The sequence below is a fragment of the Myxocyprinus asiaticus genome, chromosome 49 (assembly GCF_019703515.2).
Source record: "Myxocyprinus asiaticus isolate MX2 ecotype Aquarium Trade chromosome 49, UBuf_Myxa_2, whole genome shotgun sequence".
Taxonomy (NCBI): domain Eukaryota; kingdom Metazoa; phylum Chordata; class Actinopteri; order Cypriniformes; family Catostomidae; genus Myxocyprinus; species Myxocyprinus asiaticus.
In genome coordinates this window covers 19,297,271-19,312,922 of record NC_059392.1, presented here as the reverse complement: position 1 = coordinate 19,312,922, position 15,652 = coordinate 19,297,271, and the positions used below count along the sequence as shown (strand labels likewise).

The 15,652-nt window shown below is 45.6% G+C and overlaps 1 protein-coding gene across 1 annotated transcript in view; it reads right to left on the bottom strand.

Moving 5' to 3' along the window:
* LOC127438134 (potassium voltage-gated channel subfamily H member 1-like) overlaps positions 1-15,652 on the bottom strand; it is a 104,578-nt gene that overhangs the window by 30,339 nt on the left and 58,587 nt on the right. The window contains 2 exon segments of the mRNA XM_051693460.1: positions 7,550-7,802; positions 8,314-8,513. Coding sequence (XP_051549420.1) covers positions 7,550-7,802; positions 8,314-8,513 — 453 coding nt within the window.

The window sequence follows — 15,652 nt, the reverse complement described above, 5'->3', positions numbered from 1 at the left end:
ACCACCTACATTGTAAGCAAGCTGGGCGACATGTACAGAATCCAAAATAATTCCAAATTACAGACTATACTTTTAGCTTTTGTTCTAAAGCTTCTTTTCGTGTGCAGGTGATGTTTCTTCAGCACTTATTTTTGTGTGCCACTGCAAACAGAGGTGAAACAAAGACAGCATCTGGGCATCAGACTGTTTAAAACTTGCACATTAGGATTGGTTGTCATTACTGATAGGACAATAGACTAATATACACTGAGCCAAAACATTATGATCACCTAATATGCTGTTGGTCCTCCGCGTGCCGCCAAAAGAGCACCAACCTGCCGAGGCATGGACTCTACAAGACCCCTGAAGGTGTCCTGTGGTATCTGGCACCAAGATTAGCAGCAGGTCCTTCAAGTCCTGTAAATTGCGAGGTGGAGCTGCTGTGGATCCGACTTGTTGGTCCATCACATCCCACAGATACTCAATCGGACTGAGATCTGGGGAATTTGGAGGCCAGGGCAAAACCCTGAAATCTTGATTATGTTCCTCAAACCATTCCCGAACAATGGTTGCAGTGTGGCAGGGCGCATTATCCTGATGAAAGTGGCCACTGCTATCAGGGAATACCGTTGACACGAAGGGGTGTGCCTGGTCTGCAACAATGTTTAGATAGGTGGCACGTGTGAAATTGATGTCCACATGAATGCCCAGACCGAGGATTTCCCAGCAGAACATTGCCCAGTGCATCCTGGTGCCATCACTTCCCCAGGTAAATGGCGCACACATACACAGCCATTCACATGATGTAAAAAAATGGAAGCGCAAGCGATAATTCTTATGGAGCACTCGTGGTAGCATTATGTCATTTATTCATTCAGTTCTGGTATCTCATCCTGTCATGATCTAGCCTATGTCTCATAAGCCCCACAGCTGTCTTCCTATGCTCATACGATGTGCGGCTTTCACCCACCTCCACCACAACATCACCAGTCTAGATCCTGTCCTGCTCTAAGGGTAAGCTCCTCTCTCCTGCCATCTTCGCCTTCCAGTAGGATCTGATGGTACAAGCGAGAATCTTGACGCTGAACCGTAGAACGTGACTTACGTCAAAGAAAACGTCATGGTTACTGGTGTAACCTCCGTTCCCTGATGGAGGGAACGAGACGTTGGTGTCGATGTAGTGACACTAGGGGTCACTCTTGGGAGCCCGAGACACCTCTGGTCTTTGATAAAAGGCCAATGAAAATTGGCGAGTGGTATTTGCATGCCACTCCCCCAGACATACGGGTATAAAAGGAGCTGGTATGCAACCACTCATTCAGGTTTTATGCTGAGGGCCGATATAAGGTCTGGCCATTTCAGCGGGTAGTTCAGCGTTGTGGCAGGAGGGACACAACGTCTTGTTCCCTCCATCAGGGAATGGAGGTTACACCAGTAACCATGACGTTCCCCATCTGTCACTCACTCGACGTTGTGTCGATGTAGTGACACTAGGGGTCCCTATATGAAATGGCACAACTGGCTGAACTGTGTTACGTGAACTGGCGGTGTGTGGTGGGCAGACTGCTGTGTGCCTCATAGCCAGCGCACCAGGTCGACACGTAACCTCCCCCAACATAGTTATGAGTGTTGAACGGCCCTTTTTGGGGACAAGTCGACTACCCAAAGATAGAGACAGGCTTAACCCAGTCATGGCCTCTTTTCCCCTTCCTTTTTTCCACTCCCTAAAAAAGAAGGGGGATTATCCGACTGGGCCACCAGGTCTAGTCGGGGGTGTCCCTCCCAAGGGGAAGACACTGTGGAGACCACACCTCGCCCAAAGAGGGGGGGGGTATTTAAGTGGAAGAATATGTCACATGGTCTTTCCAACCATGTGGAGAGCCTTCAAGGTAGATCCTGCCCAATGGGGGAGGAGTTACTACAAACATGGAGACTGGGGCAGAGGGGTTCTGCCCAAGAAAGACGCAGTTTGCCAGCAGGGAAACGAACTAGCGGAAGATATATATCGCATGGGGTTAGCCTTACAGGGAACCACCACATGCGGAGCACCTACCCCAGAACAGGGCTCTTAGTTAGCGCATGTACTGGGCCGGCAGCGAGTCTCTCCGAAAACTCGACTGCCACAGGGCTCGGAGGAAGTCAACCAGGGAACAAATTTTGTGAACACTACTGGGAATTAATGGCGCACGTTCTTCAGCTCCAAGGGAGGTGGAAGGCACTATGTGCAAGCGATACACCCAGCCAGCTATCCCAGGCTTATCCGCTTGTGTTGCGTGCCACTACCTGGGACGAAACCGGTTCCACCCGGAGGTTGTAGAACCTTGCACAGGTGTTGGGTGTTGCCCAGCCCCCTGCTCTGCAAATGTCTGTTAGAGGCACCCCTGGCCAGGGCCCAGGGAGCCGCTACACCCCAGGTAGAATGGGCTGGTAGCCCTACCAGGGGCGTCATGTCTTAGGCGATATATATATATGCCATAGTTATGGCGTCAATGAGCCAGTGGGCGATCCTCTGCTTGGAGACAGTGCTTCCTTTCCGCTGTGCACCAAAGCAGACAAAGAGCTGCTCAGAGATTCTAAAGCTCTGCATGCGATCCAAATAGATACATAAAGCGCGCACCGGACACAGCGACGACAGGGCTGGGTCTGCCTCCTCCTGGGGCAGCGCTTGCAGGTTCACCACCTGGTCCCTAAAGGGGTGGTGGGAACCTTGGGCACATAGCCTGGTCAGGGTCTCAGGATCATGTGAGAGTAACCTGGACTGAACTCCAGGCATGTTTCGCTGACAGAGAATGCTTGCAGGTCACCTACCCTCTTGATGGAAGTGAGCGCAGTGACTGCAAAGGCTCAAAGGGGGCTCTCTGTAGACCCTGAAGATCTACAGAGGTCCGATGAGGGAACGAGGCGCGGTCTGGAGGGATTCAGCCTCCTGGCGCCTCTTAGGAACCTGATGATCAGGTCGTGCTTCCCTAAGGACTTACCGTCGACTGCGTCGTGGTGTGCTGCTATGGCGGCAACGTACACCTTCAAGGTGGAAGGGGACAGCCTCCCTTCCAACCTCTCCTGCAGGAAGACTGTGCATCTCTGGGGGTCTACCCGACGGGAAGAACACCACTTAGCGAACAGACGCCACTTAAAGGCATACAGGTGCCTCGTAGAGGGGGCCCTAGCCTGAGTGATCATGTCTACCACCGTAGGAGATTCCAGAGGTCTGGGCACGGGTGCCTGATGGTGCCCCGTCCCTGAGAAAGAAGGTCCTTCCTCAGGGGAATTTGGCAGGGGGGAGCTGTCGCGAGGAGCATGAAGTCCAAGCACCACGTCTGGGCGGGCCAGTAGGGTGCTACCAGGACGACCTGCTTCTCGTCCTCCCTGACCTTGCACAGGGTCTGTGCAAGCAGGCTCACTGGGGGAAACGCATATTTGCGCATGACAGGGGGCCAGCTGTGTGCCAGCGCGTCTATGACGAGGGGGGCCTCGGTCAGGGCGTACCAGAGCGGGCAGTGGGGAGGATTCTTGGGAAGCGAACAGATGCACCTGTGCCTGTCGAATCGACTCCAAATCAGCTGGACCACCTGAGGGTGGAGTCTCCACTCTCCCCTGAGGGTAACCTGTCATGACAGCGCGTCTGCTGTAGTGTTGAGGTTGCGCGGGATGTGAGTGGCTTGCAGCGACTTGAAGTGCTGCTGACTCCAGAGGAGGAGACGGCGGGCGAGTTGTGACATACAATGAGAGTGCAAACCGCCTTGGCGGTTGACATATGCTACCATTGTCATGTTGTCTGTCTGAACTAACACGTGCTTGCCCTGGATCAACGGCCGAAACCTCCGCAGGGCGAGCAGAATTGCCAACAACTCGAGGCAGTTGATGTGCAAATGCAGTCGCGGACCCGTCCAGAGGCCAGCGGCTGCGTGCCCATTGCAACCAGTGCCCAGCCTGTTTTGGAGGCATCTGTCATGACCATGACGCGCCTGGAGACCAGTTCTAGAGGAACACCTGCCCGTAGAAACGAGAGGTAGGTCCAAGGGCTGAAAAGACGGTGACAGACCAGCGTGATGACCACACGACATGTCCCGTGGAGCCAGTGCTGAAACCGCCGCGAACCAATCTTGATGCCGAATGCTCGCCAGAATGCGTTTTTGTGTCAGCATCTTTAACGGGAGTCTGTGTAAAGCCTAGTTCAGAACTCACAGATCCAAGATTGGCCGCAACCCACCGCCTTTTTTCGGTACGATGAAGTAGGGGCTGTAAACCCCATCTTCATCTCGGCTGGAGGGACAGGTTCTATCGCGCCCTTCCGTAGGAGGGTAGCGATCTCCGTGCAAGGTAGCAGCGTTTTCGTCTTTCACCAAGGTGAAGTGGACACCGCTGAACCTGGGTGGATGCCCGGCGAAGTGAATCGCGCAGCCGAGTTGGATGGTCCAGACCAGCCCTCGTGACGGATTTGGAAAGCGCAAGCCATGTGTCTAAGTTCCACGCAAGGGGGACCAAAGGGACAATGTCATCGGACGTACCAGCAGGTGGGGCCTCGCGGCGGAACGGAGCTCGAGGTGCTACACCACGTCGTGGCCGTGCTGAGTCTAAGGACATCGAAGCACTTACCTGGCTCCTTGTGACCACCCCCGGAACAGCCTGGGACGGGGGAGGAAGAGGCCTGTCCTCATGACCCGTGGAGACTGTCACATCGGGGGCGGATTTGTGCCACAGCTGGGCACTCAGGGGCGGGAGACCACTCTTGCTGAGCTCTTGAGTACTGCAGCCACTTTAACTAAATGAAATTAAATGCAAAATGTAACAAAAAGATGGAAATCTGCCTACCAGCTCCAGAACAGCGGGATTCGTTTTCCCTGGGTCACCCGTCTCAAGGGCGCTTTGAAGCCTTTCACGGGTTCTGGGCGGCCGCGAGACGGGTGGCGTCTGCTTCCTGCAGTGGGCTCCACGCCGGGGCCAGGCCGAAGGGGTGGGCTGTGGTGGAGCCGGTGCAGTCACCGCAGGGGAACACCCTTGGCGATGAGTAGACGGGGTGCGGGATCTTGAGCCGCGCCGGGGCAGGATATGCCGGCTAGCATCCATCTACTGCTCTACCATCGAAAACTGCTGGGCAAAGTCCTCGACGGTGTCGCTGAATAGGCCCGCCTGGGAAATGGGGGCAGCAAGGAATCGTGTCTTGTCGGCCTCACCCATCTCAACCAGGTTGAGCCAAAGGTGGCGCTCCTGGACCACTAGTGTGGCCATCGTCCACCCGAGAGACCGCGCCGTGACCTCCGTCGCTTGGAGAGTGAGGTCGGTCGCCGAGCGCAGTTCCTGCATCAATTCCGGGGCAGAACTACCCTCGTGCAGTTCCTTTAGCACCTCGGCAGACTTACAGGAGAGCCATGGCATGCAGGGCAGAGGTGGCCTTGGCTGCCAGCGACGACGTAAACCTACAGGCCTTGGATGGGGGCTTTGGGCACCCGCGCCAGGTGGCGGTGCTCTGCGGGCATAGGTGCACCGCGAGTGCCTTTATCCACCAGGGAATTGCCGAATAGCCCTTGGCCGCCCCACCATCGAGGGTAGTGAAGGCGGGGAAGCTGAAAAGATCGGGACCGGGCAGTAAAAAGTGCCTCCTGCAACCTTGTCAGCGCTTCGTGCACTTCCGGGAAGAAAGGAACGGGGGCGGGGCGTGGCTTTGAGCGGTGCCGCGAGCCCAGGAACCAATCACCGAGCCACGAGGGTTCAGGGAAGAGCAGTGAGTTCCACTCTAGCCGATGCTCGCGGCTGCCCGGGAAAGCATGTCATCATCTCCGCGTCAGCCTTTGACTGGGCAATCGACCCCGAAGGGAGGAGCCCAGCTGAGGCTTCTGACTGGATGAGCCCGCTCTCCGATGCCGCGTTTGAGAGCTCATCACTTTCTCCCGGACTCACCCGGAAGCCCGATCGGGGCAGACGAGCATGCTGGGGAATGGGAGGTCCGTGGGGGGATACCCGGCGGAGGCGGTCCCATTGGGGTCCCCAAATCGCCCCCAGTGCTTGCCGCGCTGGCCTCATACCCGTGGGTAAAAGGACCGAGGCGGGAGCCTCTGGGGTGGCTTGCTTTCTTACGAAGGCGAGCCGCGACCGCAACATTGCCATGGACAAATTCTCGCAATGAGAACATGACCATCCACGAACGACAGTGATCGTGACCGTCAGAAGGCGAGAGATAACGAGCGCAACTAGGAATAACACACAATCGGAAAAGCATCTTTAAAAAGACGCGTCTTTAAAAAGACGTTCCAGGTGTGCCGCTCTTTTAGAGAAATATACTCTTTTAGAGAAATATACTCTTTTATTTCTGCCGAAGCGCCCAGGGGCATTCTCTGCAGTGCACCAGTGCAGAGGGGGGAGAAGCCGCTGAAATGCGCCGTCAGATCCAGCAGAGAACAGTAGTATTCAGCTCAGTGAGCATGACCGTTCGGCTCCGAAGAGAAAATCTGAATGAGTGGTTGCATACCAGCTCCTTTTATACCCGTATGTCCGGGGGAGTGGCATGCAAATACCACTCACCAATTTTCATTGGCCTTTTATCAAAGACCAGAGGTGTCAAGTGAGTGACAGATAGAGAAATAATTTATCACTAACTCGTATTGTACTATACTATCCAGTCCTCTGAGAGAAAACGGGACCCGAACCAGGTGACCTTCTTCCACTGCTCCAAGGTCCAGTTCTGACACCAGCATGCCCATTGTAGGTGATTTCAATGGTGGACAGAGGTCATCATGGGCACTCTGGTCACTTCTGCCAGGCTACGCAGCCCCATACGCAGCAGACGCAATGCACTGGTGTGACACATTCCTCCCGTAACCATCATTAAAATTTTCTGTGACTTGTGCCACAGTAGACCTTCTATCAGTTTGGACCAGCCGGAATAGCCTTTGTTGCCCTCGCACATCGATGAGCTTTGGGCATCCAACACCCTGTCGCCGGTTTGTGGTTTGTCCCTCCTCGGACCACTGTCAGTAGGTACTCACCACTGCTGACCGGGAGCACCCCACAAGCCTTGCCGTTTCAGAAATGCTCTGACCCAGTCATCCGGCCATAACAATTTGGCCCTTGCCAATGTTGCTCAGGTCTTTACTTCTGCCCATTTCTCCTGCATTCAACACGCTGACTATGAGAACTGATTGTTCACTTACCATCTAATCTACCCAGACCAGGCCTTGTTAGGAGATGATCAATGTTATTCGCTTCACCTGTGAGTGGTCATAATGTTTTGGCTCATCAGTGTAATCGTTTCTGATTTGCCCATAGCTCAAAAGACATGTCTGGGATTGGTTAGAATACTCAACCATTGCAAAAACAAATTGTAAATAAAGACCTTTAATGCAAAAGGAGTAGACTTAAATGGAATGCTGTAATAGTCAATTTTTATGATTAGTTAACCGCGGCAGCCGTAATGTCAAATCTTGATCACTTTTATAATTTTTTGATATCGTAATATCGATTCCCTATGTAAAACTGATTTGAACTCAAAGTTTGTTGGTCCTGTCAGGCTCGGGTTGGGTACCAGACCTCTAGTAGTAAGTTACCTCTAGTAACTTTTAAAAATGACACTTACCCAAAATGGCAACAACTTCATCATCTTGAATGACCTCCAAAGACCCTGACACCACAAAGCAGAGGCTGTCCACACTTTCACCCGCGTGGTAGATGAGATCACCCGGGGCGCTGTGGATCGTCTGGAACTCCATGGCAAGAGCGCGCAAACACCCGTCACTGGCCAGGCGGAAAGCTGGATGTTCTTTGAACACTTTCCTGTTGAGATGGACGCAGATGTCCGCTCTCATGTCTTTGGGGCAAATTTGCAACACCTGCAGAGAAATTTAGAAAAATCATTTCTTTTTATTTCCACTTCTTGACAGATTTTGTTTGTGACCCTTAATTTAAGATATGTAGATAAACCTTCTTATTAACTTAATTAACAAAAAGAAATTAACATTTTGTCATCATTTACTCAACCTGTCGTTCCAAATATTCTTCAAAATTATCCTTTGTTCCACAGAGAGATGGAAAAAAAACCAGCATATGGGTTTGAAACAAAATGATAGCGAGAAAATGATTGAACATTTTTGGGGTGAATTATTCTTTTAAAGGACAATGCTGCCATGGAAATCATGCGAAGACATAAGCTGGATACTTAAGATTTAAAGAAACTGTTTAAAGCCTTACATAGCATGTATGGAGTGTGATCTTAAACATGAGAGGGATATTCTTCATGAATGCTACAGATGTTATGGCAAAGATGGTACAAATTACTTTTAAAATTAATAATTAATCTAAGCTCCTTGTATCAAGACTCTGTGTGCGTTCGATGCCAGGTACCTTATCAGTGTCGATTCCTCTGGACATGGACCACGTTGAAACGATATAGTCCATGACCCTCTCACTAAGGCCCTTGGGAACCTGGTAGAGCTTTAGGAAGTCCCTCACACTGTTCAACATCTCATGGTATCGGTTGGTGTTGGCATACATTTGCTGGAAGATGGTGGTTACGTTACCAAAGATGGTGGCATAAAGGAGAGCTAAAAGAAAGATAAAACACTGTGTTAAGACTTTTGAATCCCTAAACCAAGACCAACATTATCAATTGTAACTCTTCCGAGAGCTTTCAAGCTACATCCACTAAACTTGGCACAGACCTTTAGACTGTTCTGAATTAGGGAAGTGCATGCATAGTTGACATATGGTTAACCGTTCAACACACCTGTATTCGAATACTAAAATCACTATTCGGTTATTCTACACATGCAATAAAGGTCTTCAACCCGATCCGAGCCAGATGGTACCTGACAAACCGTCAGGTTTTGGGCCAGGTTTAGGACAGTTTTTAAAGATATGTGGTGAGTTAGGGACTGTTCGCACGTGGTTTTTCAATTGTTTTTCTATGTAAACATGCGCCAGACGGACGTCTTTTACTGTTGCCAGAGACTGTATAGCAGAGATGGGCCACTTCTATTAAAATGAATGTAAGACATTGCAACGGTCAACAGATGAAAAAAGGAAGTCCCACCTTACAGGTACAGGAGCGGCCAAACGTTTGGAATAATGTACAGATTTTGCTCTTATGGAAAGTAATTGGTACTTTTTTTCACCTAAGTGGCATTAAACTGATCACAATGTATAGTCATGACATTAATAACATGAAAAATTACTATTACGATAAAAAAAAAAAAAAAAGAAAAATGTTTAGTTTAACTACTTCAAAGAATCCTCCACTTGCAGCAATGAAAGCTTTGCAGATCCTTGGCATTCTAGCTGTCAGTTTGTCCAGATACTCAGGTGACATTTCACCCCACGCTTCCTGTAGCACTTGTCACAGATGTGGCTGTCTTGTCAGACACTTCTCGCACACCTTACAGTCTAGCTGATCCCACAAAAGCTCAATGGGGTTAAGATCCATAACACTCTTTTCCAATTATCTGTTGTCTGTGTTTCTTTGCTCACTCTAACCTTTTCTTTTTGTTTTTCTGTTTCAAAAGTGGCTTTTTCTTTGCAATTCTTCCCATAAGGCCTGCACCCCTGAGTCTTCTCTTTACTGTTGTACATGAAACTGGTGTTGAGCGGGTAGAATTCAATGAAGCTGTCAGCTGAGGACATGTGAAGCGACTATTTCTCAAACTAGAGACTCTGTTTTAGTTGTTTAGTTGTACATCTGGCCTTCCACGTCTCTTTCTGTCCTTGTTAGAGCCAGTTGTCCTTTGTCTTTGAAGACTGTAGTGTAGACCTTTGAATGAAATCTTAGCATTGTATAGCCTTCATTCCTCAAAACAATGATTGACTGATGAGTTTCTAGAGAAAGCTGTTTATTTTTTGCCATTTTTGACCTAATATTGACCTTAAGACATGCCAGTCTGTTGCATACTGTGGCAACTCAAAAACAAACTCAAAGACAATGTTAAGCTTCATTTAAAAACCAAATAGCTTTCAACTGTGTTTTATATAATGGCAAGTGATTTTCTATTTTGCAATTTAGCATGATTACTCAAGGATAAGGTGTTGCAGTGATGGCTGCTAGAAATGGGGCCTGTCTAGATTTGATCAAAAATGACTTTTTCAAATAGTGATGGTGCTGTTTTTTTACATCAGTAATGTCCTGACTATACTTTGTGATCAGCTGAATGCCACTTTGCTGAATTAAAGTACCAATTTCCTTCCAAAACAGCAAAATCTGTACATTATTCCAAACTTTTGTCCTCCAGTGTATATGACATTTCAATAAAAACAGTGTAAGAAGTTTTCAGAATCTGTCTGACATTTTATTATTATTTTTTTTTATGACAGTGATGGCTGATACCAATATACCACAGTTTAACTGTATTAACAATAACTGTAATACTGTAGATTTAGCTGCGCAGCTATTACGTGGCCAAGCACACCAACAGCAACAATGGCAATAATATTTGATTGCCTAAAACTATCAGGTGGTTTTAAAGCTATAAGTAAAATTACTTCAAATGTAAATAGAACTGGTATTAAATCTTGACCAGTAGTTGGCGCTGTCACTAAATGTATATGGTACACTTTCAGAAAAAAAGGTACTGTTTAAGGTACAAGGCTGCCACTGAAGTGGTACATTTGTTTTGGGTATATACTTGTATCCTTTAAGAGACAAAAAGGTACATTTTATTTAGTTGTCAAAGGAACAAAACAATATGTCCTTCAGGTACAATTATTTACTTAAACGAGTTATACATTTCATCTAGAGGTACAAAAAAGGTCCCCTTGAGGGTACCACCCCAGTGACGGCCCTTGTACCATAAACAGTACTTTTTTTCTGAGAGTGTATTGTCAGGACATGGTCACAATGTTATCAATGTTAAAACTTTGCCGAGATACAGCCTCATAACCTTTTTGCCATCAAATTCAATGATGCATTAGACAAGAATGATTTGGTCTATCAAAAAGATTTTAATAACCTTTTGCCACCATGGTCTGAAGATGACCTAACCCATATTTGGGAAAAATCCGACGAACGCTGTAGGAGGAGTTCAGAAAAGTAGGTTTTCAATTAAATTCAAAATGGTGGACAGGAAGTATGGCTGATCATGCAAGATGTTTGTATTCAGTAATTAGACTGATCTCTTTACATTCCTTGGCTCATGCTATGGAAAAATTAAGCCTATTAAACATTGTTTTTTATTTTTCACCACTAGGTGGCAATAGCCCCAAACTTATGTTTCTAGACTACACAGTTCAAAAGTTATAAATAGAAACATAAGTGCAAATTTGAGCTGTTGGTGGTGCTAAATGGTTTGATTTACAGACTCCAAATTTGCCACCAGGAATGTTCAGACTCTCCCCTACCAGTGTGCCAAATTTCACAACTTTTTACCGTATGGTTCTACGGGCTGCCATAGACTCCCAGCCAGAAATGATAATAAGTACTAACAGATACAATAGGTACCTACTCATGCCTATGCTTGGCCCCTAACTATGGCATTTTGGTGCAAACTATGGTTACCAAGATAGATTTCTGTTGCTATGTAATAAATGTGATAATCACCCAACTACAAGAAATCTTCAGAAAGTGGCCAACTTTAAACCATTTATCTGCAATTTTCCAAATTTAAATCCCCAAATTATTTTGAATGTTTAACTTGCATCCAAAGTGGCAGACAACAACACAGAGAACACAATGAAAAAACAAACAACAAAAAAAAAAAAACACTTCTCCAGTCCAGCGATGCTTGTAACATGGCCACTAGTATGGTGTTTTAAAACAGGAGATCTTAAACCTGTTCATCAGTGAGTTCGAATTTTTGGCCCATTTATCTAAAAACAAAAAACTAAAAAATATCCAGGTTCTTCTACATTTGGATAGTTTCGTCATTATATATGTGATGTGCTTTATTAATATTTGTCAGCTGGAGAAATTGAAAACCACCAGTCATGAGGTGAAACCACAGCTGCCTAAAGACTGAAATGAGAGTTAAAACTATTTTCCTGTAAAAAAATGAACTGAAAGTTCACTGGTCCACTTCCTTCTGGTGTGTAATTATCTTGAGTCATTGCAATGTGTTTAAACCATTAACTGCAAAAACAAAATTATCTCCATGCTATAACACAGTGCCTCTGATTGTTCATTTCATTCATTTAAACAACACCTGATTATTTTGAATCACCTTGCCAATTTGTGCTAATAAAATATTAAGACCCCTGTTTGGTGGTTGCTATTTAAATTGTGAAATTTCTTACAACACCATGTATATATGTTTGATCTCTCATTGAAACACAATGGCTTCTGTACTGTAAGAGTGTCTATGTTATGCAGCTAAACTATTAAATGGAAGTTCCACAAAGAGATTTGCAGTTTTCATTGGTGGGAGTTTTCAGAGCATCACAGTGGTTTCTGAGAAACTGTAATTTTCCCTGAAATGTACACCCTGTTTACACAGGACACATGCATAAGATGCATGAATAAGAATGGAATATGTGTTTACAATAATGAATTTACAAACCAAGCAATGAATCAACATTATTTTCTATTGTAATCGACAACACAGCAGATACTGTTTATAAATCATGGATGTACCTTGAACTCTGTGGGCGAAGCCAGAACTGTATAAAAAATGTACACTTAAAATGTGAAAGTCCCCAGACATATTCAATGATGAGATAAAAACATTATGATCACCTGCCTAATATGCTGCCAAAACAGCACTGGCCCACAGAGGCATGGACTCTACAAGACCCCTGAAGGTATCTTGTGGTATCTGGTACCAAGACATTAGCAGTAGCTCCTTCAAGTCCTGTAAGTTGCGAGGTGGAGCCACTGTGGATCGGACTTGTTGGTCCAGTACATCCCACAGATAATCAATTGGATTGAGATCTGGGGAATTTGGAGGCCAGGGAAACACCTTGAACTCTTCCCACATTGTTTGATTCCTGCAGTATGTTTGTAAGGTGAGCTTTTAAATTTGGGTGTGCAAATTGCAGGTGGAAGCCAAAATATGCAGCAGAGATGAGGTGGTTAAGTTGTTTTTATCCCCCAAATATTCCTTTCACAAATAAATGTTTCATTTGTACTCCTAACTCATAAATAAGGCTTGGGTTCTTCCTTATCGCTCTATGGATCATGTTAGCTCATATTCTAATTGAACTCCCTGCAGAGAGGGTCCCAAATCACAATGAACTTGTGGAGTGAGAATCAAAATTACATTAAGAAGACAGTTCTGTAATGCGTTAGCAGATTCCATAGAGACAAGCCTCTCTCTGTCTCTCTCTCTCTCTATCTCTCTCTCTGTCTCTCTCTCTCTCTCTCTCTCTCTCTCTCTCTCTCTCTCGCTCTCTCTCTTGCACAGCAAGCTGTGGACAAGCTGCAGGAGACTCTGTAATCTCTGTTTAATGATGTAACCTCACACAGAAACAAATGTCTGTTCCACATTTGATTACATCATTACACTACTGCTATCATGCTGTACTGTATGATGTATCATGTGCGATTCTGTGTACACAGTCAGTCCTAACCAGACGCAACACAATAAAGCGACAAGCTATAAAAATATCTTTTCTATTTAAAATTATGGTTTTGTTCTAATCGTCTGTGACAAGTAACGAGCAACAGGACATTTCAACCAAGTCTAATGAAAAGTTTAATTAATAGTACAAGATGGCGAAATCCTAAGAAATAGAACAAGTTTGCTCGCACAGAAATGTACAACTTTTAGTCTCATAAAATAAATATTTAAACAAATAAACAATTATATGATTAAATTCTAACCCTAACTCTAAGTTTAACACCTAACCTAAACCTTACCATGATTTTAATATGAAAAGGGTTTAGCTCGAGTTAGCCCATGCTTTGCCCAGGTGTACTTTCCTACAGATCAAAATTTTTTTACAAACCCTCCTTTGGCTGACGTTTTGTGCTTGTCACATAACATTTTGTATGGATAGTATGTGAATATAGACAAAGGGCTTGTTTGACCTGTGTGCTTGTTCATTGTATTTTCTGACATTTTTGCCATTGACACGCAAGTGCCAGCTTTAAAGGTCACAGCTTTAGAGGTTGCACTAGAAATATATGACAGACTAAGTTGTAAAATTACCATTGTGGTCTACTGTTATCAGTCATTAGTTTAAATTTCCCTGATACATAGTATATTTAATGTTGTCTCAGTATAGTCAATGTTTCCAGTTAAAAATAACAATGCATGGCGAGCACGAGTCTGATGAAACAGGTGTTCCATTTAATAATTTGCAGAGTGTGGGAACGTACTTTTACAAGTATACTTATGTTATACAACCCCAATTCCGAAAAGTTGGGACAGCATGAAAAATGCTAATAAAAAAAAGGAGTGATTTGTAAATTATATTTACCCTTTGCTATATTGAAAGCACTACAACTACACATTATATGATGTTTTACCTTGGAATTTCATTTAAAACATTTTTTTTTTTTTTATGTACACTAATTTCAAATCAGATGATTGCAACACGCTCCAAAAAAGTTGGGACAGTCGAGAGTTTACCAGTGTGAAATATCACCATTTCTTCTAATAACACTTATTAAGCATTTGGGCACTGAAGACACAAATTTGTAAAGTTTAAAAAGTGGAATATTCCCCCATTCATCTATTATGAAGGTCTTTAGCTGCACAATTGTACGGGGTCATCGTTGCTGTATTGTGCGTTTCATAATGCACCACACATTCTCAATTGGAGATGGTCAGGACTGCAGGCAGGCCAATCTAGCACCCGCACTCTCTGATTATACAGCCAGTATGTGGTTTGAAGTTGTCCTGCTGAAAATTCATGGATGTCCCTGGAAAAGATGGTGCTGGATGGCAGTATATGCTGCTCCAAAATTTGTACATATCTGTCTGCATTTATGGTGTTCTCACAGATGTGCGAGTTGCCCATGACATGGTCACTGACACACCCCTGGCCCATACAGACACTGGCTTTTGGACCTGATGCTGATAACAGCTTGGATGGTCCTTTTCCTCTTTGGCCCGGAGAACGTGACGGCTGTGTTTTTCAAAAACTATTTGAAATGTGAACTCATTGGACCAAAAACTCAGTTCTACTGTTCTACTTTCCATCTAAGATGAGACCGAGCCCAGAGAAGTCAGTAGCGCTCTGGACTGTGTTGATGTATGGCTTCTGCTTTGCATAGTAAAGTCTTAACTTGCATCTGTGGATGCAGCGGCGAATGGTGTTGACTAACAAAGGTTTACTATAGTAATCCCAAGGCCATGTTCATGATATCCATTACGGATGAATGATGTTTTTTTAAGACAGTAACGTGAGGGATCAGAAATCATGCGCATTCAGAAGTGGTTTTCATCTTTCCCTTTACGCACTGAGATTTGACCAGCTTCCTTGAATCTTTTAACTATATTGAGCACTGTAGAGGGTGAAATGCCCAAAATCCTTCCAATTTGTCTTTGGGGAACATTGTTCTCAAAGTGCTGGATTATTTGCTTAAGCATCTGTTAACAAATTGACAAGTCGCGAATTATCCTTGCTCTTGAAGGACTAGGCTGCTTTTGGAGTCTCCTTATATACTATGACACGACTGCCTCACCTGTTTAACATCTCCTGTTTCACATCGCCTTGTTATTTCAACTTGTCAAATTATTATTAGTCTTAAATTGTCCCTGTCTCGGGGGGCCTGGTAGCTCAGTGAGTATTGATGCTGACTACCACCCATGGAGTC